The sequence below is a fragment of the Protomyctophum bolini genome (assembly GCF_963924005.1).
Source record: "Protomyctophum bolini genome assembly, chromosome: 18".
NCBI lineage: Eukaryota > Metazoa > Chordata > Actinopteri > Myctophiformes > Myctophidae > Protomyctophum > Protomyctophum bolini.
Window position 1 is genome coordinate 27,992,870 of NC_137879.1, and position 23,712 is coordinate 28,016,581.

The following is a 23,712-nucleotide window of genomic DNA, read 5'->3' on the forward strand; positions in this document are numbered from 1 at the left end:
TACAATCATTATACCACATAGTTAAATGTCGTATGGCTTGTGAGTTTGTAATGCGTCATCGTCATGTCATAATCTAACCCGATCCCCTAATCTGACTATTTTCACTTCGAATAATACATTTCATTCAAGCTACAGCCTCAAGTCAAGTGAGCTGACATTACAAGTTTTACTGATTTGATTTAATATTGGGACTTTGAGCGGTCCGATGGATATGTTGCTGAAGAACTTCAAGTAGCTCACCCACTTGAGAGGTACTGTAACAAAGTAATACACAAGATGACGCTATACTCCATTTCTGTTTTGATAATGTTCGTAATTATTAAAGAATGCAAACCTGAAAATGATTCCCTTGATTTGCCGTGTAGAAAAGCCAGGGAGCCCTCTTCAATCCAGAAGGAATGAACACATGAGCGTCTTCACTCCCCTTGTTATGGAACGTGTAAGTTAAAGAGAACCAATGATATCTTACTTATTTGCCCATTGCTTGAATTTGTGTGGTAGTCAGTTAGCTCACTTTACAAAACAGATTGTAAACCTACATAGTCTATGAGTTTGACTGTTAATGAAAAGAAGTGAAGGGAATCGTGTGTCAGTTTTCTTCTCTATATCTTGACTAAATGAAAATGGAACCTATCTTCATAGATTTTAATATGATCAATCTTCCATTGTGGAATACTGGTGGACACTTGTTTTGTTTTGTACCATGGTTGACAATACGACCGTATTGAGTTTTTGTATTCCTTCGCTTCTTTTCACTTCAATTTATAATTGTATAACATTTAAGTCTAAAATGTAGGTCATTGACATTGGTATAAAAATAGGATAACTTAAGGTGTTAAAGAAATATTAAGACAAGACCTTTTGACATTCTAGTTTTTATTTAGTAACAATATATTATAGAATTTTCTACTTGTACTAATTAATTAACTAACTTAATCTGGAACATTCTCTGAATGTCTTCCATGCATGACATACTTACTATACATCCAATATCCACCAACTACCAGGCAGATTACCACCATAAATACCCATTTTTGATCGATCACAAGGTTCTGTACTAAAGAAATTATTGAATATTTTTCTCAAATGTTGAACCACTTTTCAAAAGTCCTTTTACATAAAGTTGTTTTCTCAATTTGGACATTATCCTGGCCTTCAGTCATGCAGAGCACTATAATCCGCCTATCCCTCAGTCAGACCTGAATCAAATATTCTTTCGGTTTAGTTTTTTTTTACTGTTTATTTTTAATTTGAGAAAATAATTGCAAGACATACAATCATAATACAAGAAATAAAAAAGAACACAAACTGAAGCAAAAAACTAAAACAAACAAAAGATGTCATGGGATATTCAATATCGATAACGGAAACAAATGTTTACAGGATTTGAGATACAGTAAAAAAGATGTAACCAATATTCACAAGAGATCTGGTCCGTTAACCTAAATAGCCCTTTCCCCCCCCCCCCCATCTTTTTCACCCAAATTGTGTTAGGTCGTGCTCTAGAAGATTTAACTGTCTCACAATATTGACCATACCATTTTTTTCTGCAACCAGTTCTTTGTCAAATATGTTATTGAACAGATCAATTATTACAAACATGATGAAGAAAAAAATAAAATAAAGATAAAGAAATCCCTTAACCTCCCAACCATACTGCTCAGTGACACTGCATACTATATAATAAGATGATAGAAAGCTCATGGAAAACATCTGAAAAGAAAATGACGTACAGTCAACCATATCAATGGTATCCTGTCTATTAATCGTTTCTACTCGGGTAATGGACAAGGGGCAGCCAAATCTTATCAAACTGTCTCTCCCTGTTTCTCAGGAAATACCTTATTCTCTCAAGATGAAGTGTACTAGTCATTTCATTTAACCAGTGCTTAAATGCAGGAGCCTCTTCCTTTCTCCAGTGTGTCAGAATTAGTTTTTTCGCTGTAATCAGACCATATGAGAAGAGTTGTTTCTGTGCTCTCGTCAACATAGGCATGGAGTCTGACAAACCCAGAATTATTAGTACAGGATCGGGGTCAATATGAATACTCAAAATATCAGAGAGCGTCTCAAATATCTTAATCCAATATCTTTGTATCCGAGGGCAAAGGGCGAAGCTATGAAGAAGATTTGCATCTATTGTATTACATTTGTCACAATGCGAAGAAATATCTGGGTGCTTGTAGGATCTTAATCGGAATCGTTCTGGCTTAGTCCATCCGGGATTTGTATGACTAAAAACATTTCAAATTGTTATTAGTCTTTGTTTTAAACTGCATAGAGAATCATACGATCTATAACGTATAGACATAGTTATATCAGGTATATCCTAACAGTTAAACATTTCTTGGACATTATGCCAGATCAGCAAACGACAAGCATACCAAATTGACTTTCAAATACTAATATCACGCTGATGAATCTGATGATGACCACACTGTGTACAAACGGATATGTTTCGACATGTAGGCCTGCTTATAATGTGCATCCTCAGCTACAGCACATCCCCAAATGCACTGTAATATGTTCTCCCTTTTCTTGTATCATTGTCTTTAGCTTCCCCTCTTCGGCACCAGGTGCATCCTCCGACGCAGCTCCTGCCTCAGCAGGTCCCTCTCCTTGCGGATTCCCTGCAGCACAGTGCGATTCTCCTGGGCCCGACGCACCAGGTAGGGAAGTGTGTTATCCAGTGAGCCGTATGGCACTGACTTGTACACCACATAGCCCTGCTGGGCTAGAGAGGCATAGAGGAGCATGGGAGAGAATCAGAATATACAGTAGGTCTTTGATGAGGAAATTGCATGGTTTGTGAGCTTGTATATCTGCTCTTTTTGAATAGCCAACGATAAAATATAAAATGACAGACGCTTTCCAGGTTTTAATGGGTTAATAATCAGAGATGTGGACAGCAGGAGGGCTCTTACCCAGTGTAAGTGAGACATGGTCACACATTCCCAGCAGTTGGCCAAAACATACTGAGCCACCATCTTTGTCTATGCCCCACTCTGCCATCCTGTAGCTCAAAGAAATGACAATACATTTTTTCACCATGAATATTTGAGCTTTATCACATGACTAAAGCTGAAACCATGTAATGGCAGCATCAAGGTCCCTGCTGGTCTTTGCTCTGAGATTGATGGACTTTGAAACTAAAAGGACCAGAGTAAAACAATACATAAACCTTTGTATTTTGTTTATCTCAGGAATGGTTATTGATAGTGGCCCAATCTAGACCGCCTCAGATTTCATGTCCTTTAGTTGCGACTGACAGACAGGGTCTAACCGTTTGGCAGCTCGTCTGACTGATTCCTCGTTGTGTGTGGCAACTATGATCCGGTACCGCTGAGGGTTCTGGGAGATGGCCTCCAGCATGACATCCAGGGAGCCGTTGTAACTGTACATACAACAGAGTGCAAAATACTAACGTTTTAACCACTTGAACCACAGCATCCATATACTGGGGGCGGGACATTAGCCAAAAATATCAGCAGATCTACAATGCAACAATTACACCACACACCTTGGTGTTGATGGAAAAAGTACAAAGCCAGTTTACAGAGTAGGGTTTAAGTGGTCATGTAATAGCTCTAGAAATGAAGCATTCAATTAACATAAAAATGTTGATTCCCCAGCAACATTTTAAACTTAATAATTTCTTAGTGTACAGGACAGATTTTCCCTATATCTGCTTGTGTACTATGTTGAGCAACATTCATTCATCTATTATTCATCATCAGGAATCTGTTTCGTATTCAGAGAAGTTATCCTATAGTGAATATCATTATAATTATTGAATATTATCATTCCCTATTAAGCCTCTTGTATGCTTTGTTAGCTGGCGGTGTTGCTCAGCGAAAACATGATGGATCTCCATCATGTGACAGAATATAAATGAGGCTTTTCTCACCTGTCGTTGGTGTCCTCCCAGGACTGATGGATGGGATCCAGACGGCCTTCTTTATTAGCCATCTTGCTCTCTTTATCCATGTAGGCCCCTCTTACCAGCTTGACCCCCAGACAGAAAGACTCACTGATAGACAGACACAGGGCCTCTAGTAGGAGAGACCTTGACTCCTGAGAGACGCAAACAAAGGAACTTGCTCTTTCCTTTTGGCTACAAACCCAGCCTAATTATACTGTAACATTTAAGATATGATTGGGTATTCGGTTCATGAAACTGCCTTTGGACTGGCAATTATTATGAATCAATTAGGGACACAGAGGAAGCTAAAGACACAAAATAAATGAAATAAGTAATCTACCTTTAGATAGCACTGGTATGTATTCCAGATCCAAGCACCATCTTGGTTAAACTTCTTCATCATTGCCATGGTGACGAGGGAGAGAGCAGGGTTCATGTAGGTGTACTCTGCATCCACCAGAACTCTGACCTTGTTTACACTGGCCTTAGAACCATGAACCATTAAGAAAATATTATGTGCACTCTATGCAATTAGCACATTCCAATATAACAAAATTGTATGATTCAAATTTCCCACATGGTCCAAATTTCCCACAGTCCCTCACACCCATACCTCTGCGATTTTGTTTAGTCTCTGTAGACCACAAAGTAAATGGGCGTTCTCGCTCTCCTCCAAGCCAGGGATGGTAATTGGCTGAGGGATGAAAAGGGTAAAAGGTCAGGGGTCTCAACAGAATCACTGTCAGATCCAGTACATAAATAGTCTTAAAAGTCAATTAGCTTTTTGTAATCATTATTATACAGTATAATTGGAACTTACCTCTCCATTCAGAGCTTTGACCAGGAGATCCAGGTCACAGGGTTGTTGTGAGAGTAGCGTGGTGAGTTTTACCTTAATGCAATGACAACAAATACAAACAGTCCATTCAAAGAAAGCAAAGTGGAACAGGCAAAAGAAAAGAAATGGAAATAAATCTAAAAAATCAACTATACTATTATACAAACTGGCCAAATTGTCAATTAATATACTGTAAGAAACAGGCAAGAAAAATAAACGGTTGATCTACATTACAAGCTCACAACACCTCACATCGCAAGGTGTTGTGAGCTTGTAGATCGTCTATTTTCACAATCCGTTATCTGTTTTGGGGGGTCGTGGCCTGAAATGTTTGAGAACCACTGTAGTGAGCAGCGACTCACACACAGCTCTGGGTTGAGCAGAGCGGTGATCTTCAGCTGCATCATGGGGTCTTTGCTCCAAGTGTTGCTGTGGGACATTCGTACACATTCCAACATGGCCTCCATGTTCTCATCGTATCTCTGCTCGCTGGTGGCGAGAGCAAAAATAAATAAATACATGATTTCCTATCCGATGATTTTTCCTGTTTCTTTTGATTCAGAACAGTGATTTGTTTTTAGAGATCTTTAATTACTAATTACAATACAATGATATGATTTGGATCAATTCTGCACAATGAGTAGTGAGTACTTATACTGTAAGTACGTTTTAATTGACAACAGGGCTTATATTTGTGGCTGAATATTTCTGAATTGTGGTATTCCAAAGAAATCTGAATATTAATATGAAAGAACTGAGCGGGAGCAAATGAACGAGAGAATGATTTCAGTCATGGTGATGATGTCATTATTACCCAGTGCTCTCTCCCACGTCTTCCTCTATTGGTACCGCCAACATTGGCCTCAGTCCCAGAGAGCTCATCTTCTCCATGGACTGGCCAATCTCACTCTCGTTCTCCCCGGCCACAAACTGGGCGTACACAGACGGACGCAGGAAGAAGGAGAAGCCTCTCCTTCCTAGAAGGCTCCGTGCCACGGCCATCAGCTAAGAGTTGAGTGGGGATATAATGGAGGGGGGAAATAAAGGGTGATGCAGGTGAAGGAGAGAGGCAGTCAGTGAGGAGCAGTGGATAAGGAGAAGAACCTTCATAGTCTCTTCTTACTAGTTTTGTGTCTCTAGTACTGCGTCCCTGTTTTTCCCTAGGTCTCAGTTCCCGCCCCTACTGGCAATGCTTCCCATCTCATTTAAATTTAATTATTCACCTGTAAGATCTCCTTAACCAATTAAACCCTATAATGCTTAGTTGACTCACTGGCGTCTGGCGTCCCCCGTCCCCTCTTTTTTTCCCTAGTCTACACCAAGGGCTCCATCTTGCGATTTGCCATTTTTTACTATTTTGAAAATAGTTCAACTTGCCGATCTACATCGAGACATTGTGATCTTGTAGATCGGCTATTTGAACTATTGTAAAAAATGGCAAATTAGTTTAGGGATAAGGGATCTTGTGCATCTGCTATTTTTGACAGATTTTCACCCCCAGAATAGAGATGTCAGTGTTTGTTATTTAAGTACGTGGGGTAAATTCTACCCATACATTGACACTCTCAAAGCACTAGGTAGGAAACGTTTTGCACCTTTGGGTGAGTGGACATAACCGCAATGGAAATAAGCCGCTGGCTTTTTTGCGGACATCCTTTTGATAATGGTGTGACAATGTATATAATTTTATTTAGCATACATTTCGTTATCAATAAAGATGTCCATGCCATCCAGTGTGAGAGAATGACTGTGCAGGTAGGGAGCTCAGTAGTCTTACACAGCTGCTCTGCTGGGAACCTGTGTTGTGTGTACATGGCTCACTAGTCCACCATGTGACTGTAGTATCTACCATATTAAGGGTGACAATCAGTCTCACCTTCCCACAGTTGTTAACCAGTACAGGGAAAGAGCAGAGTTGAAAGACCCCCAAGGCACGGAGTAGCTCCGCGAGACTCTTGACCCGGAAGGCACTGGGGTCCTCAAATGTCAAAGCCACTGGGAGAGAGTAGACCGTGCCGTCCTGGGTGAGAGGTGTTGCCATCCCTTCTCTATTTGCAGCTAGAGTCCTCGGGGCAGCAGTACCCAGCAGCCTCAACGACAGGTAGTGATGCAGCCAGGGTCGAAGGCGAAGGGATAGCATCATGACAGCTGAAATGCTTTTTAGAAGGCTACAGTTGTGTGTGTTTCCCCCACCCTTAAGTATATTCGACTGTTGTCCAACTCGTTATGTCTTGCCTTCTTTTAGTTTGTATTCAAAGTAGACAGACTTTGGGCTATGCGCTTTGTTTGGAGAGGAGGCTGCTCATTAGATCATGGCTGTGTGTAACAATCCAGTCATTTACTGGATGTTGAGGCTTCTTTTTCAATGTTACATGGACATTGCACATACTGTTTTCCCAAAGTTGCAAATAAACAAGTGATGATCTTCTCACATGGGAAGCTAAAAGGGAAATGGAATGGTAGTTATAATGCCATAATTATCATTTTCGACATTTTAATATTAAGTAGTATGGCATATTTAATCAATAGCAGATATACATACTCATAATATATAGGCTATATAATAACATATTCTCACAGCGGTCACTGTGATGCACTGTAAGCTTGTACATCTGCTTTTCTTTCTTTTTTTTTATTATCTTGAAACCGTATAATTTAGCATTCTTTTAAACAAATCTTTTCTTCTGGGGGTCCCGGGCACTAAACATTTTCAGGTGGGGGGGTCCGTGGCCAAATACATATCATTTTGAGGGTTCTTGCCTGGCACGAAAGAGTTTGAGAACTACTGATTTAGAAGACATTTGTAGAATCTAGGGTCTATGTTCCATCCAGGGCATGATTCAGTGTGCATCACTTTCTTTATTTATTTTTTACTCTTTATTTTTGAATATGCAAGACAAACAAGGCATACAATAAAACGAAAACCTCAACAGAAAACAGAATAGAAAAAACAAAAAACAGAAGAGGTCATGGGATGTACAGCAACCAAGCAACAACAATACATATTACAGAATTTTGGAATCCTTACATTCATTGACAACAGGAAAGTCACAGCCCATATTCACTCCATATATCCCCAGCTAAATACTCTATCCATTTCTCCCATCTTCTTTCACCCAGCTCTTTTTGCAGTCTTAAAGAATAGGTAATCTGTTCTAGGATATGTAGTTGTTTCACAATGTTGATAAATAGGTCAGCAGTAGAACAATTCTCTTGTAATAGCTTTTTTGCTTGCTACAAGTAAAATCTTAAGTAAGTAGGAGTCATCCTGATTTAGCCCATCTGGGAGTTGTCCTAGGTACAAAGATGTGAATGTATCATCTATTCCAAAACCCATAATGTTTGAGATAATTGTTGTCACTTCCTTCCAAAATGGTTGGATTACAGGACAAGACCAAAAGACATGTGCATGATCAACCAGTCCATATGGTTGCCAGTCTGTTTGGACTTCTGTTTTGGAGTAATAAAGAAGCGAATCTGGTTTTTCCAATAAAAGTCTCTCCAAGTCAAGGAATTAGTGGTCGTTGATTGCGTTTTCCATGCATATTCATCCATACTTCATCACTTATATCAATGCCCATCTCTTTTTCCCATCACTCTTTCACATATATTGTAGAGTCCTTTTTCAACGACATAAGTCCATTAGTTTACTTACAAGACCCCTATTACTTCCTGAGCCATAAGCATTTGTAAATATAGTGATTAGGTTTGTTGTAATACCTGGAGTAGACCCTTTTATTTTTTTTACCAAAATAATCCCTTACCTGCAAGTATCTATAAAAGTCCTGGTTAGCCAACCCATAAGTGTGCAGACTTTTAACGTATTCTTCTGTTCAGCACCTGGTAATTTATCGCTTGGATGTGTCTTCCTTTTGTAAACATTTTGACATAATGATTACACTGCTATTCATGCAACACTACAGCAGTGAAATACTCACAAAACCACACTGAGGATTACAATGTAATAATATTAAGAATAATGTTCTTACCTTGTGTCCCAAGTAACAATAGTACTTGTGAACAGTCTACAACAACTATGTGTGGGCGTATCAAATGGATGGATATCTGCTTAATAGGTAACCAGTACACATTTTGAGTAAACTGACCCTTGGCTTCACCACACAAGCATGGGTTGAATTTGGGATAAACTTGGTGTATTACACACACAAAAAACATTACATTGTGGAGTTTCATTGGCTTGAGGATGAACTTTGGATGTAAAAGAACTTGATTATTGTACACAAACCAAAAAATTATCTGTAAATTGACCTGTATTGACAGGATGGGGCTTTTGAGAGGCTCAGGGGAGGTATTCAGAAAGGGGAATTATTAACCTCTGAGTTGAACTCCAGGGTCATCAACATCACACAACCCTTGTATACTAGTTATTATGTGTTTTACTAGTTCTATGGACAAGGCATTATGTCTCTATAGCTGCTTATTCAACTAGCCAGATTGTGGTTCATTCCTGTGTCATTTCCAAATCAAATGCCAACATAATTTACCCAAATATTATTTGTAAATATAAAAATTGATAACATGGAGATGGTGCCACATGGAGGGGGGATGAGGGAGGGAAGAGGGGTGGAAAAAAAATAAGAAATCTTGGGAACTGCTCTTGTGTCATATGTAAAAATGTATTGCAGTGCACTTTCCAAATAAAACAAATATTATAAAAAAAATAAAAAAATTGATAACAATTGAGTTCCAAATGCAACAAAGTTTTATTTTCACCCTGGAATGGACTTGCAAAGAACAAGCTTAAACAACTATTTACACATCTGGATCAAATGCATCAGTCCCTTTCTTAAGAATAACATCAAATTCATTAAAAAATATTTCTTAAAGCATGCAGTAGGCTACATAAAGCTACAAATTGTGAAAACCTCTAAAAGCGCTATCAAAACATTTCATTTTGCAATCATTACTGATATACTAAATAAACCATCCCTCATTTCCAATTCAAAGTCTCCAATGACATCCATTGTCATTACCACTCAGCCTAATCTCACTAAACTATAGCCTGAGTTATAATTAGTTGCACATGGCTGTATAACAACGCGTCACGCTGTGACACATTGTGACCTTGTAGATCGACTATTTTTGTTAGCCTTTGTTAGCCTCCATCATTGGCTCTCCCAATGCTCATAACACACTTCTTCCATTCATGTCGAAGTAGTGACCCTGGGGGTGTGTATGGCCATGCGGGTGTTGCCTGTACAGATGCCTGAGTGGAATGGAGAGGGAGGACCGTGGGTCCTGGCGCAGACGCAGAGGGTAAGACTGGAAGGTGTGGTAGAGCGCCGGGGGGGCAGCGGAGGAGGGAAGGCAGGACTGAAGAGACGGGTCCAGTTGAGGAATAAGAGGAGGGTGGTGCAGTACCATGTCCGGCCGATAGGGGCCACCAGGGTTGAACTGAGCGTAGGTGCCCATTTCTGCTGGAGCCACCTGGGGGTAGGCAGAGGGGTTCTGAGGATGAGGCATGGAGTGGTTGGGTAGAGAGGAAGGAGGCATATGAGAAGGTACACCGGACTGGAAAGAGGGGTAGGACCCAGAGTGGCCAGTTGAGCAAGACGATGCTTGGTACGAGGGATGAGGAAGGGCGGATGGCGCGTGAGTGAAGGAGTGTGCATAAGGCGGAGCAAGGGCTTGGGTTTGACCGAGATTCGGGTAGGGTAGAGTGTGGTGGGCGGAACCTGGGGCCATGTTTTGGAACGAACGATTCTGAAAGGATTGAGGCAGAGGGAGGACGGGAAAGGGGGCGGCAGCGCCATGGTTGGGTAAGGACGAGTACTGCACGGAGGGAGGGGGTTGCGACATCGCATACACTTGGGTTTGACTGGGAAGGCATTGAGGGGTGTGCACCGGACCAGGCTCGGGGTTTGTGTACGGCATAACTGGGAAGGTGAACACGGAGGTGCTTTGCTGCATGTGTGGTGAATTATCCTGGCTGGCAACAGGCTGGTCCGGTGTCATTATACCGTCTGCAGACATTTGGGCCCCCAGGCCTGGTGGACAAGCAGAAGTCGGCGCGGAGGGAAAGGAGGTTTCCCCGGGTGTGTGGGGGCTGATCAGCTCCAGCCCGGACGGAGAGATGGAGTGATAGGCGGAGTCGGAGGAGAGGAGGGGCAGTGGCGAGGACGCTGTGGAAGAGGGTGGAGTCAGTGTGGGATAGGTGAAGGAGGTGTGCTGCATCAACGGGGATGTGGTGGAGGACGGGAGGGTCGGGGAGGAGGAGAGAATGGTGGAGTAGTCTGTCACGGGGACGTAGCCAGGAGCAGGAGACAGCTGCGTGTCGCCAGCCATCTGGGCGACGGAGGTGTCCGAGCAGTCGGGAACAGGGAGGGAAGGATAACACGATGAAGGCTGAGGAAGAGGAGCAGTGGGGAAGGAGGAGGAGCCGAGTGGAGCGGCAGGGTAGGTGGAGGAGTAAGGGGGGAGATCCATGTTGTCAGATCTGTGGAGGACAAAATGTATCAGTTTACTGGCACAACAGCGACATTGTGTACATTTTAACACATTTGACATTTACCACAAAAAAGTCACGCATTATAGGCACAAAAGAGAACACCCACCTGTCAATCATAGCGCTTGTCACCTCACTTCCTGGTGTGTGCTGCAACCCATTGGCCAAATTGACAGCGATGTCGGGTATCTGGGAGGCCATGAAAGCTTGGCCCACCAGATCAAGCTGCTGCTCCGGGACAGGGGTCTCCTGGTAGGGGGGCCCCTCGCCTGTGTACCCGCAGGAGGGGTCAGGGAGCTGGGGCAGGGAGGCCAGAGCCAGGGCATGGAGGTCTGTGGTGCTGGTGGTGGACTGGACCATAACCTCACTGGAGTCACATGGATCACATCCCTCTGAGAGAGAGACAGAGAAAGGGAACATTCAATGTTTGAGATGCAATGACCAAACCTTTACCGGCAATATTTAAAGGAATTGCCTAAAATAAGGATTTTAATTGATGCTCCTGTTGGTTGGTACACAGTCAAATCCTCCATGTTAATTTAACTGGGACTAGAAATGGAACCTGACGGAACCTCCACTTGTACGCTCAAGTAAATTAACATAGGATTTTACTGTGTACTTGAGAGGTGTATTATTTCGCGTCTATTTACCGATATCCAAGGTTTCTGAAACGTCTGTAATCTTCCGCTTCTGTCTTGCATTTCTCTGTCTGCAAGGAAAAAAACAAAGACATTACTGTGTGATCTGTGTGTGTGTGTGTGTGTGTGTGTGTGTGTGTGTGTGTGTGTGCGCGCGTGCGTGTGCATTACTTTTTGTTGTTCCTGCCATCCTCTCTGAAGCCCTTAGCAAAGGGATTGGCATTGATCTTCAATTCTGTGATCTATAAAGAATTGGCAACACAAATTAAAACAGGTTGTAAAGGGACCTTACTGTGATATAAAATGCAAGAAACGATATTCTCTCCCTCTGAGACTAATGTATATACTTACTTTGCCGTTCTGGTAGGCAGTGACGGTGAGAAACTGAGTCTCAGGAAAGACAAATGAATATTGGCCCCCTCCCCACCTCAGCACGTCCCTGGCCTCGATCACATGGACCCTGGGCTGGTAGCGGTGCAGTGAGTGGAGAATTATCTGCACAAGACAAAGAGGACATCAGCAATGGCAAGATAAGAATTGTTAGTTTTGTGTAATAATAATAATGAATCATTTGTATGAGATATTTCAATTTAGATTTGTATTCATATTTTATAGCACTCACATATCCCTGCATGTCCAGTGTGTTGTTGGTGAGCTTGGCGCGGTGGAAGGAGATGCTGCGGCTCTGCCAGTGAGCCCCGGTGGCGGGGGAATCGGGGTGGATGAACACCCTGTCTGGCAGCCGCGCCTCGGCGCTGCCCACCGCCTGCCAGGCGTCCCCCTGGAAGCGGTAGCGGGAGTTGTCCTGCGGGACGATGTCCAGCAGGAGGATGTAGCGAAGAGCCGGGTTCAGGCCCGACACTTTGACGCTCAGCCCGGGGAACATGCGTCTGGAGAGAGCGGAGGGAGGAGAAGATGCTCAAGGTTTGTCTTTGGTTGAACAGACCCTAGAGGTCGATACTAGTGACCTTTCTGTTTTCGTTCTACACTAAATATCTTCGCTGAAAATAGCCGATCTGCAAGCTTGTACATCTCTCTTCTGTGAATGTTTTCCCCAGAATATGGATGCTGGGGTTCAAGTCATTAATGAACTCTAGTAGCGTCTCTATTTTGCTGGGGTGAACATTCAGTGAAAGTTTGATGAACTGATGAAAAAAGGACGAATGACACCTTTCAGTTAATAATGCTTGTATTTAGCGTAGAGTGATTAGTGACAATCTGTGTGGCTTTAACTCACCTGCCCTTTTTTGTGATGATCATCTCTGTGCCAACTGTGCTGAACTGTTTCCACAGAGATGAGTTCTCCAGCTCCATCTTGACATTGTCCTGGGGCTTGGCGGTCGGCTCACTGGGGACCGGGGGCGGGGCCAGCAGCCTTGGGGGCAGAGCCCTGGCGGCCATGTCACATGAGGATGGGTACATGGGCATGTGGGTAGGGGCATCACGCTCTGTGGAGGGAGAGAAATCACCATAATCTAAGCAGAGTTCTTGGATTGAACAGTTCTAATCCATCATGAATTGCAAATGGTTCAATCTGTTGGCAGACAGACATTAAAGGCGGAATAAAATGTATTGTGCCTTGTTTTCCTGGTTTAGGTTAAAAACGACAGCAGATTAAAAACATGGTAAGCTGCATATGGCTGACCTTATTGTGCCTGGTGTTGAAAGCAACGCAGCTGCAGCTATTAATGTCCATAATGGATGTGTGAATGTGCAAGCATTGATCAGTGGCAAATGTATGGCTCTGTGTACGCCTAAATCTATCATTAATTTGGTTAGCTTGCATATTGTCCTGCCATGTTTTTACCCCTCTGACCTTTTTAACTGGAAAACAAATCATTAAAACAGTCTTGGGTATTTAAGTGACCTTAAGTGACCAACTAGCAACCGTGGCCAGTTGATTCGTATAAGATAATTGTTGGTTGTGTGAACTTGTGTCCCTACAGAAACGGATACTATTTCAAAACATCACACGCAATGACAGTCATTTCTTCTCTCTCTCTCTCTCTCTCTCTCTCTCTCTCTCTTTCTTTGTGTGGTACTCACCTCTGTAGAAACAGTCTCCTATTCTTTGTGGCCCCAAGGCCAGACTGGGGTACATATCCACGCTCAACATTATTTTCCTTTTTCTTCCGTCTACTTTCTTGACTCCACCTCCTGCCCAGTAACCTTTTTGTCCCCTGTATCACGTCTTCTTTTTGATTATTTCCATCAAATGTCTTTTAAATTTCGGTGTATGTCCTTTCTGTCTGCTTGTAATCCAGTGATTCCTGCCCAGTGATGCACTGGGATGTTGTCTTGCTATCCCTCTGTTGCTCCTCTCATCAAATGCTTACAGTTGCTGCCTTGTGCTGTTATATAGGTGTGTAGGGCTTCACACATAGGGCCAAATGGCTTCATTTTCACACGTTCCTTTATTAGCCTCTTTCTCCAACCTACAGTCTTATTACAATGTTCTCTCCTCTTTCTGTAGTCCCCTCTCCCCTGCCTGGAATCAAAATACATGACAAACTAACATAAACAACATCAAGCATATCAAGGGACATAATAGACTTTTAAGTAATGAAATGTTGACAGTCCAACCCCTCCACATCCCCAGTCCCGACTCCCAAGCAGTTTGTCATTAATGTTGTTTCATGTTAATTAGGGCATGGACATATTCTCAAATTATCCTATCCGTTATTTTTATCAATCATTTACCTGCTACTGCAATCATTTTCATTTTGTGGATTCGCTTAGACAGAGAATATCATTTGATAGTAGATGTGCCTTTATGCTTTTCAACTGAATAATTGTAAGGAACCAGTGCATCAGAAAGCCAGTCTGTATCTGTTTGCATTACCCACACACACACACACACACACACACACACACACACACACACACACACACACACACACACACACACACACACACACACACACACACACAATCACAATCCTAGATAATAGGGGGCTACTGGTAGGTCCCCTGTGGCTATTTCATAGCATGTGTCTTCCTCTCTTGGCGCTGCCTCTCAGCAGGGAACCCTGGCTCTTATGCAGGTGGAAGAGGGAGACAGTTTGGCCTGTGGCTGCAATTTGGTCACTACACAAACATGTAGTTCTAGGTCGGAGCTTTGCATTAGAGGACATCAAGTGTTTTACTTTTGACGTTTGTTTGGTTTTCAGTTTAGAGGTGGGTCAGCTTTCCCCAAACATTTTGAACACAAACATTGGTTCTTTGATTTGCAAAACTGGTTATCCCATGGGTCAGGACTGAGGAGGTATTTTAACCCCATGAACCCTTCGGTGAAAGTAGCAGATCTACAAGCTCACAACAGAAAATGTCAGTTTAGGGATTGGCTATTTTCCAGATAAACCAACATATATATTGTAGGTATACTGAAAAATGTTCTCATCTTCATATCAATTCACCGGAATCATCTTTGTCACATCACACAATTACAGGTGTAAAAGAGTGGGTGAAATTATTTTCTTTGCTGAGTTTGCAACATTGTGATTACAGGAAGAGTTAGAATAGGGAAAGGAGAATAGAGAAGAACCAGTAAGACGCGCAAACGCGGGAAGCGCACATATATATACTGCGTTCGCAATCACTGCGTTCGCAATTATGGTGCAGTCATGTTAGATGCAAAGTCTAATAATAAATAAGTTGTACGATTACAAATGTGCAATGGATACGTGCAGAAGGCAAACAATATTCTTGCATATCATATCAAAATAGCAGCAGGTATGCAAAATCAGAGTCATGTGCATGAGTGAAAGAAATGAAAAACAGAGCATCGGCTGTCAAATCAGATTAAATGGTGGCCGTGTATTAAAACACGGTTTCATGTACATAATGAATGTCAATGTGGCATGGTAAAGAAAACATCTTGGCCTCAGAATATAAACAGAATGAGAAATAATATCCTGCCTGTGACAAACAAGGCCTGAAGAAGCAAATCTCTCTAGGCATTCCTGACATCTCAGTGACAGCTGGTGCGAGTTCAGATGAGTGTAGGAAAGTAATGTTGTGGTAGTTGTTGTTTTCCTTCCCCATTTGTGTGTGGTTGGAATGAGGGATGAAAGGCAGCCGGTGGGACAGAGGGGAAGTGGAGGTGTGAACGTCACACCGGTCTTTCCCAGTAGAGAAGGGAGAGGGAGGAGGAGGGGAGAGGTCATTACCTCCATGATGCTGCAGGGGAGCAGCATGCAGGGGTGTGATGTGTCTAACGCTTTTACGGGTTGACAGGTGTGTTGTAGGCACTATGGCTGCCAGACTCCATTATGACTGGTGTTTGAGGCCCTTTCTCTTGATAGATTTTATTTATTTATTGGTAGAACAGGGAGGGACAGGCATTGTGTGCTGGCACGGGGTGTGTGTGTGTGTGTGTGTATGTATATATATATATATAAAATATATTACCACAGGTTCTCTTTGACATAATTATGCTAATTGTTTGTTTACATGTGGTTTGGTTGCAGAGCTCTATGAAATTTTGTATTTTGCCATGAAAGGCTGCTTTATTGAACTTTAGAAAGCTGTTGATTCCCCGTCTGGTCTTATTGACTGATGTTTGTATGTTTATGCATTGTTTTGGTATATCAGGTCTTGTTATGATTGTAAACCATACTTACATCTTAAGTTTTTAACCACTTAAATGGTGCATACTTAGTTCACTGCAGTCCTCTGCTTTATTCCCTGACACCAAAACTCTGCTGAAAATAGCAGCTCTACTAAATTGCGAGCGTATACTATAGATATTATACTATTGTCGGTTAATGTTCACCCCAGATTAGAATAGGAATGCTGTTTCAGGTGTTGTAGCAAGTCTTGAAATTACTTTTACATTTTATTGCTTCTGAAGGTGGCCGAATGGTCATTAAAATCACTGCATATGGAGCCAGTGTGAAAAGTGTGACAAAAACGTGAGGTGCCCGTGTGTTTTCTTTATAGAAAAATAAAGGAAATAAGGGAAATATAAGGGAAAGAATAAGGCTCCATGAAAGAAAGAAATTAAAAATAACACAGGCACCTCACGTATTAGGAGGGCAGTATGTTACCAGAAAAAAGGACGGGTGTTTTCAATTAATCTAACATGGTTAAAAAGGAGGTCGAAGTTACAATGGGTTTGTATAGGAAGGGGTGGGGTAGCTAAAATGAATATCAAATATCTAAATACTGAATCAAGCAGCTTAAAAGCTGTCTATGGTGTTCACCTATGCTAAGCCTAAGTAGAGAGTGAAATTACCAAACTTTTTTTTTTTTTAAGTCAAATATCCCTTTAAGTCTTTGCAACAGCTCTTTCACAATAGTGGTTCTTTTCATATGAACAATTCAATAATGTAATTATATTACACGACGTATGTGTGTGAAATGTTTGTGGCAGGGTTTTGTAAAAGTATAATACAAGAAAAAACTACTTTGTAGCAGTAATAAAGTGAGTGACCCTGCTACAGAATGTACCAATTGAACAAATTTCATTGCGAATGGCTGAGTGTTAAGATACACAGTTGGTGCATGACAGCTTAAGTGTCCCATTATTTTAAATAACTTAAATGTTGCATCAAAGTACACACAGAGGATAAGGCTGAGGGCTCACTTAATGTCACCAGATATCAGGATTTAAAAAATATAGTGCGTTAGCCATGAATATCCCCAGCATACATGAACCGCATGTATAGGATTGTAGATTACCGGTACATGCTTTGGTTTAGGCCATCGTTGTGCATTTGTGGGTGCAGAGAGTATGTTGTCTAAAATACCAAAAATCTATCTTATTGATGTATTTGGATGTAGTTTATTAAAGACTTGACAGAAACCCATGGAAAGCAGTAGTAAGGAAGCACTTTACATTGAAATTATGTACTAGGATTTTACATTTTGAGAAACACTTATTGTCCCATAATTGCTGACATCCCTCAAAACTTCATCTTGGAGTCCCAGTCACACCACCTGCAGTGGGTCTCTGTCAGTTTGTGACACAGCCACGGTCACAGTGTCGGGCAGGCGCACTGCGAGCCTCTCCCGGAACACAGCCAGGAATCCCCGCTCGCTGTTACTATGGTCACTGAGGATGACACTGGTCCCTTTAGCAACGGCATCCAGCACTTCGTGGTGGGACATCTCACCTGACAGAAAGACGTGCTGTTAAGGATTCATGCCACTGATGCCTGCGTATTCACTGGTCTATGCAGAAGAATGTACAGTAATGTAAAGTACTACATGCAGAAGATTCATCACTTCCAATGTCAATAAAGGAATGTGGGCAGCTGACTATTGCCTACCTGTTACGTAGAGGTCTGCTCTGACGTTTAGCACTGAGGCCCCTGACCCAGCGCACACAGCCACGGTTGACACAATGGACTCTGTACAACAGAATGTTCACAGACAGTGACAAACACACTTTCCTCACATGACCCTGGTTGCCTACACTGTAAATTGTTGGTGTTAAATCAACTCAAGAGTATAGAAATGGAATCAAATGGTTCCATTTTCACTTTTCAGTCATTTCTTTAATTAACACTGGAGATTGTATTGTGTGCTGCCCATCTGCAAACAAAATGTGCAGAAACAGTTAAGCTTGAGATCATCAGGTCAAAACAATTGACAATTGGATGATTTCATGTGATGTTTCTAACCCATATCCTATTTCAATCAGCCTCCATAATGTTCAAGTATGTTTAAACATCTTGTGTGCTTCATATTCCTATTACCTAGAGTCTGTCTCACACCGAGAGCCAGGCGGAGATGTTTCATCCCCAAATGGGACTTCATTTTCTCAATGGCCGTTGCCACCGTTACTGGCTTGTCCAAAATGCTGAGTCGTCCTTGTCCATGGCCTGGCAGAGGGGTCTGTGGGACGTGACAATGTACATGAGGATCCACACAGATAATGGTGAAAGGCCATCTAATTCTAGAAATACAATCTAAACATTCCATGTCTGAAAAAACATGCTCCTAGCTCCATTTGGCAGCAGTCGTGTAAAAATGTCTCACCCCTAATGTGGATTTAAAGTTTATATGGCCCTTAAGGGGTCTTTTTAATGACCATGGGGATGATTTAAAAAACCCAGTGTTATTTAAAAGACCTGGGGGGAAAGAATCCCCAAAAGTTGATGCAGAAGTTTATTTATTTCTTTATTTTTATCCGACAGCAGTGATTATTAGTACCTTCTGTATTTGTAGAATGCTGAGGGACTGGCTGGGGCCATTGTGTCGTAGCAGAGTCTGTACACTGGGAGTCAATGCTGAGTCACAGCATGTAGCACTGACATGGACACTGCTGCTGTCTGAACTAGGGTTCAATGGAGAAGACATGAAATACCATTAAACACCAAAATAATCAAAACCTGATGATGTCTGAAGTGCAAACACACACCTTGTTACTGAATGCTGTATCAGGGTTCCACTGTCAACAGCCTTTAGTTCTTCAGTGATAGTATTCAGCTCCACTGCACTCCTGAGAGTAAATTCCAGCTTGTGACTCTGTGGGGCACTACAAAAGGCTTGACTCAGCACTGACACCTGGCCACTACCTGATAGAGAAACAATGAGAAAGAGAGAGACACCAGTGATGGAAAAATAGATACAGCGGATCATATGGAAGGCACTTGTACAAACTACTTGAGCCAGTGTCCGGTGTCAAAGGTGATTACTAGTCTGTAGCTTCATTAAATATGCAGATGGCATGCATGACACACATTTTCCACTTGAAGGTGACCTCTTACCGAGTCCCCCGATCAGCCAATCATTCACCCCCCCTTTAACGCTGTCCCACGAAGTGTGAGGGGAGAAGACTGCCATGCCCGCCTCCACGGCACGGACGGCCAATCGCTGCTTCCAGTCTTTCTGAACCAACCGCTTGATTGACCGGAACAACGGAGGGTGATATGAGATGATGAGGTCACAGCCCATGGTCTCTGCCTCCTCCATGACAGACTCTGTGAGATCATTGGTCAGCAGGATGGTTTTAATGGGGCGAGCTTTGCTCGGCTCCACCAATAGGCCGACATTGTCCCACGACTCGGCCAGTGACAGTGGAGCAAGCTGCTCCAGCACCTCTAGAACTTCCTTCAGGTCCATTGTGCTGGTAAAATGAGCAGAATGAGATAGGGAGCGAGTGAGATAAGCGAGGTGAAGAGAAGGGCGGAGAGCAATATAAATATGTTGACTCCTGATTCTGAAGCAGTCGTGAGTGGGAGTTAGAGAAGTAGCCGAGAGAGAGCGAAGAGATCGAGAACCAGATGCCAAATTCCTTCTGTTACAAATTCTTCTAGGAACCAATGACAATAATCTCCAGGAGATATTTTTACATCCAGTCAACATTTGTGTAAACCTGCGCACACAAAAGCAAACATTCAGAATTAGTTAAGCAATAACCAATTTATTTTTAAACAAACAATGGGAGGAGTATTTATGTGGATTTAATTTAAGTTAACAAGACCTCAGATGTTGATGACAACTGACAAGCACTAGCACACTCATTAATGAGTGTTGTTGATGCACAACTTCGACGCAGTAATGATAAATATATTGTTTTACAATCAGTTTAATAATTTATATTTTATGCTATCTTAGCCTTTTAGATTTTTATAACTTCTATCGAAGTTCTCAATTTGGTCATGACTCACTCGGGTGCACGACGTCATGGCTTAACTTCCGCCTGTTTTACGCGATCGCTACATTTACAGTGAAAACGTGTACATTCACATTTCAAATATAATAATATATAATTTCGCTGTCCCCGCAAATGTCTAACACCAGTGGCACACGTGGTGAGTACTTTATAGTTGAAATCTGAATGTTTATGTACACGTTTTCACAGTAAATGTAGCGATCGCGTAAAACTGGCTTCAGTTGCGTCATCAGACTTCAGTCATGTTTCAGGGCTAGGAGGACGCCAGCTGTGCTGTCAATAACAGGCTAGTGAGTCTCTCGAGAGTCGAGACAGACTGCTTTGACTACAGTCTGACTGTCAAATTCATAGGAAAAGAGGGCGCCGTTTTACTTTATTTTTTGACGTTGGGTTCTCAGATGAATAACAGGCTCTGGCTGCTGACTACAGAGTGCAGAGGTAGGTATGCTGCAGACAGAGCAGAGCTACATGCTAACGCTGCACGCATGCAAAGCAGACAGTCATATACACTTTTCTGTTACACAGCAACGTCATAGGGTTATTATGTCACCATACCTTTAACTTCCAAGGACTTTACGTTGTAAAAAAGAATGTCTCCGTACTCAGCAAGCAGTGCACGCTGTGTGCTGCTGGGGACGACAATCTCCTTTTAATGATGACGACAATAGATAGAACACTTCCGTGTTCCGACTCCTACGTCACCCATTTGATTTGATATTTGGGAGTGTGTTATATTATAATTTATTTCCAGTATTTAGCCTACTGTGAAAGGACTGCAGACTGCAGTAGTGTTGTTACTGCATGAAGTTATTGAATACCTTGTTTTTCTCTTCTTTTTTTTACTCAATAAAAAAAAAAACTAATCCTGATATTTTTGGCCTAATTATCTGTAAAATGTGATGCAATGTCTGTGCTCAGACTCGATCAGTGTGTTGCCTATTTGTATCTCAATTTGTATGTTTAAATATCTATATAAGCTATGTGTATGTAGCCTATACAACTGATTTATTTTGTACTATCGATTTGCATACTCAACTGAGATAATTGTCTATTTTCCATCAGATTGACCAAATTCCTGGTGCATTCTGCATTGCTGGGGCACCCTGTAAAATGCTGTTTAGCCTGCAAGTTGCAGCAGGTAAGTAATCATGATGACATTAACACAGCCTACATTATTTGGGATCATGTTGCATCCTACTCAGATCTGCTAGGGAGTAGAGTAGGGCAGAAGACATGTCAAGCTGCTCACTCAATGTATGTCAATGTATGCAGCTTCTACTCAACAACAACTGTAACTCAATCTGATCAGAGAGTAAATGAAGAAGAAGACACTCTCAGGGCTCAGGCACTACTTCGCGCACAGCCGCGCACGTTTTCGGCTGCGCACAGCTTCAAAACCGGGTTTTTAGACAGCTGGTGGATGGAAAAGAAGCTCCACCTCCGCGGCTGACTGACGTGACGGACAGATTCCCGGGAATGCTCTCCTCCGCGTCAGTCAGCCGCGGGGGTGGAGCTTCTTTTCCATCCACCAGCTGTCTAAAAAGCTGGAATGACGTCGGGCTTCAACTTCAACTGTCCGCGGCTGTGTGCGAAGGTCTGCCTGCGGGGTCAACTGTGGGAACTTGTAGCCTACTGAACTTGAACTGCATGGTCATTGGTCAATGGGCCTTTGGGGGCCCTGTGGCCATGAGACCCATTTACAATTTAGTTAAAACTAAAGTAACTATATGAGTACAAGCCGCTACAGATTCTTGTTGTTTTTTTTCTGTTAATGGAAAATGTCTCCCGTCCAGTTCTGAAACTCAGAACCTCTGCCACAACTGTCCTCTGTTGATTTGTTATTTTATTATAATTTTTGTACAAGTACAAGTCCCCTCCTACAGTACCCTATATAGCTATCTGACTAACACTAACAGACCTCGTAAGTATTTTGAATACGTTTTATTTATTGCAAAAAAATATGTGAACAAACTTTGATATCATATAATGTGTACAAGTCTTAATCCCCTTGTGCCTTACAACTCGAGTAGTGTTTTTGTGTGCCCACCCAATTGCTTGTTCTCTAAAAGATAACTGGCCCAGGGGCTTCCTTTTCTCTTCTGTTAATTCTCATGATCTATTGTGGTTCAGTAATGTTCTCAACCTTAAACTGAAATGTCAAGTTCCAACGAAGGCAATGCATAAGTAGACTATGTAACATGATGGTGGGTAGTTATTTTATGGACCTTTTAGTACAAGTTACCTTCCTATTTGGATTCCCTGAGTGTTAATGATGTACGGGTTGACCCGCAGGTCGGGCTGGTACAGTTAACCTTCTGATGCAATTATCGCAGTTTGGGTGGTTGTGTCAACCGGGTTGGAATGGATCAGTCAACCGGGCAGGGGTCAGGGTCGTTTTCCGGGTGGGGTGGGCGTGTATGTCTCATGATGGGTCGGGTTGGGTGGGTCTGTTTGCTGCTGTTTTCAGAGTTTGTCATCTGAGGTTAACTTCCAGTGCACCATCAGATTAAGTGTAGTCACTATAGTCATGCTGAAACTCTACCTGGGCAATCTAGGGAAAGTGCACTTTATCAGCTGCACAGTATTTGATGCTCTGATGAAGGTCTGATAGAACAAAAGCTCTAATGTGTCTAAGGGGGTTTACATTACTATAGACCCCCAGGTACGGTTAGAATATTCAAATGTCTTCCCTGTGTATTTTTCTGAGTGGTGCCTTACGGAGCTATGTGTGTGGCTGAGTAGCTGGCTGGCTGGCTGCCTGCCTGGGTGCCTGGGTATGAGCACGGAAATAGCATGGTTGTTTTTTGAATCCTTTTTTTAACGTGATTGTTTTATATTGTTGTTCAATGTACAGCACTTGGTAACTTTGTTTTGAAAGGTGCTTTATAAATAATATGTACTTACTTACTTAATTACTTACACTTCCATTTCGTCTTTACAGTCATGCAAATTTATTCCAAAATGAATAGAAATCATCTAAGCAATAAGCATATTGCTTGCTGCAGAAATGGAAATAAAAAAATAAGCTCTGATTTTAAAATATATTTTTAACAGATTACTTGGATCGGAGGTGTAGTTCCAGACTCTATATAGCGTTCGGAGATTGTGGAATAGTTATCTGGCTAGGCGAGACTACCGACCACATGACACCTGGTGTGCATTGCTGGAATTTGGCGGAAGTAGCGGGATTTTGGTGGAAGTACCGATCAAGGAAATTACGTTGAC

General features: G+C 42.2%; 3 protein-coding genes across 4 annotated transcripts; all 3 read right to left on the minus strand.

Moving 5' to 3' along the window:
- Nucleotides 1-2,552: 2,552 nt before the first annotated feature.
- Nucleotides 2,553-6,903, minus strand: prodh2 (proline dehydrogenase 2; the record flags this gene model as incomplete). Its single annotated transcript, XM_080790080.1, has 10 exons — nt 2,553-2,734; nt 2,925-3,013; nt 3,284-3,394; nt 3,908-4,074; nt 4,263-4,406; nt 4,536-4,616; nt 4,743-4,814; nt 5,123-5,249; nt 5,575-5,765; nt 6,637-6,903. The coding sequence occupies 10 exons, from the start codon at nt 6,901-6,903 to the stop codon at nt 2,553-2,555; spliced, it is 1,431 nt and encodes a 476-aa protein (XP_080646206.1).
- Nucleotides 6,904-9,905: 3,002 nt separating this feature from the next.
- tbx6 (T-box transcription factor 6) lies at nt 9,906-13,980 on the minus strand (the record flags this gene model as incomplete). The annotated part of the gene is made up of 8 exons (XM_080790081.1): nt 9,906-11,217; nt 11,336-11,618; nt 11,877-11,935; nt 12,036-12,106; nt 12,216-12,359; nt 12,487-12,754; nt 13,102-13,312; nt 13,911-13,980. 8 exons carry the CDS (start codon nt 13,978-13,980, stop codon nt 9,906-9,908), a joined length of 2,418 nt encoding a protein of 805 aa, XP_080646207.1.
- A 3,646-nt stretch (nt 13,981-17,626) lies between these two features.
- On the minus strand, nt 17,627-21,162 carry nif3l1 (NIF3 NGG1 interacting factor 3-like 1). Of its 2 annotated transcripts, none has more exons than XM_080788608.1 (7): nt 21,043-21,162; nt 19,580-19,938; nt 19,231-19,387; nt 19,023-19,146; nt 18,566-18,704; nt 18,137-18,217; nt 17,627-17,980 (listed from the first exon to the last, which is right to left on the minus strand). In XM_080788608.1, the coding sequence occupies exons 2-7, from the start codon at nt 19,932-19,934 to the stop codon at nt 17,796-17,798; spliced, it is 1,041 nt and encodes a 346-aa protein (XP_080644734.1). In that variant the 5' UTR covers nt 19,935-19,938; nt 21,043-21,162; the 3' UTR covers nt 17,627-17,795. The 2 variants fall into 2 exon arrangements, with proteins under 2 accessions (XP_080644734.1, XP_080644733.1); XM_080788607.1 differs by having other exon boundaries at nt 19,580-20,187; nt 21,043-21,141.
- Between the last annotated feature and the right edge of the window lie 2,550 nt (nt 21,163-23,712).

Excerpts from the sequence above, each read along its gene's own strand:
- nif3l1 (XM_080788607.1), bottom strand. The coding sequence starts at position 20,177 with ATGTTGACTGGATGTAAAAATATCTCCTGGAGATTATTGTCATTGGTT. Across the intron at positions 19,147-19,230 it reads ATACAGCATTCAGTAACAAG|TTCAGACAGCAGCAGTGTCC; the intron begins GTGTGTGTTTGC and ends ATTGAACCCTAG. Across the intron at positions 18,705-19,022 it reads GCATTCTACAAATACAGAAG|ACCCCTCTGCCAGGCCATGG; the intron begins GTACTAATAATC and ends CACGTCCCACAG.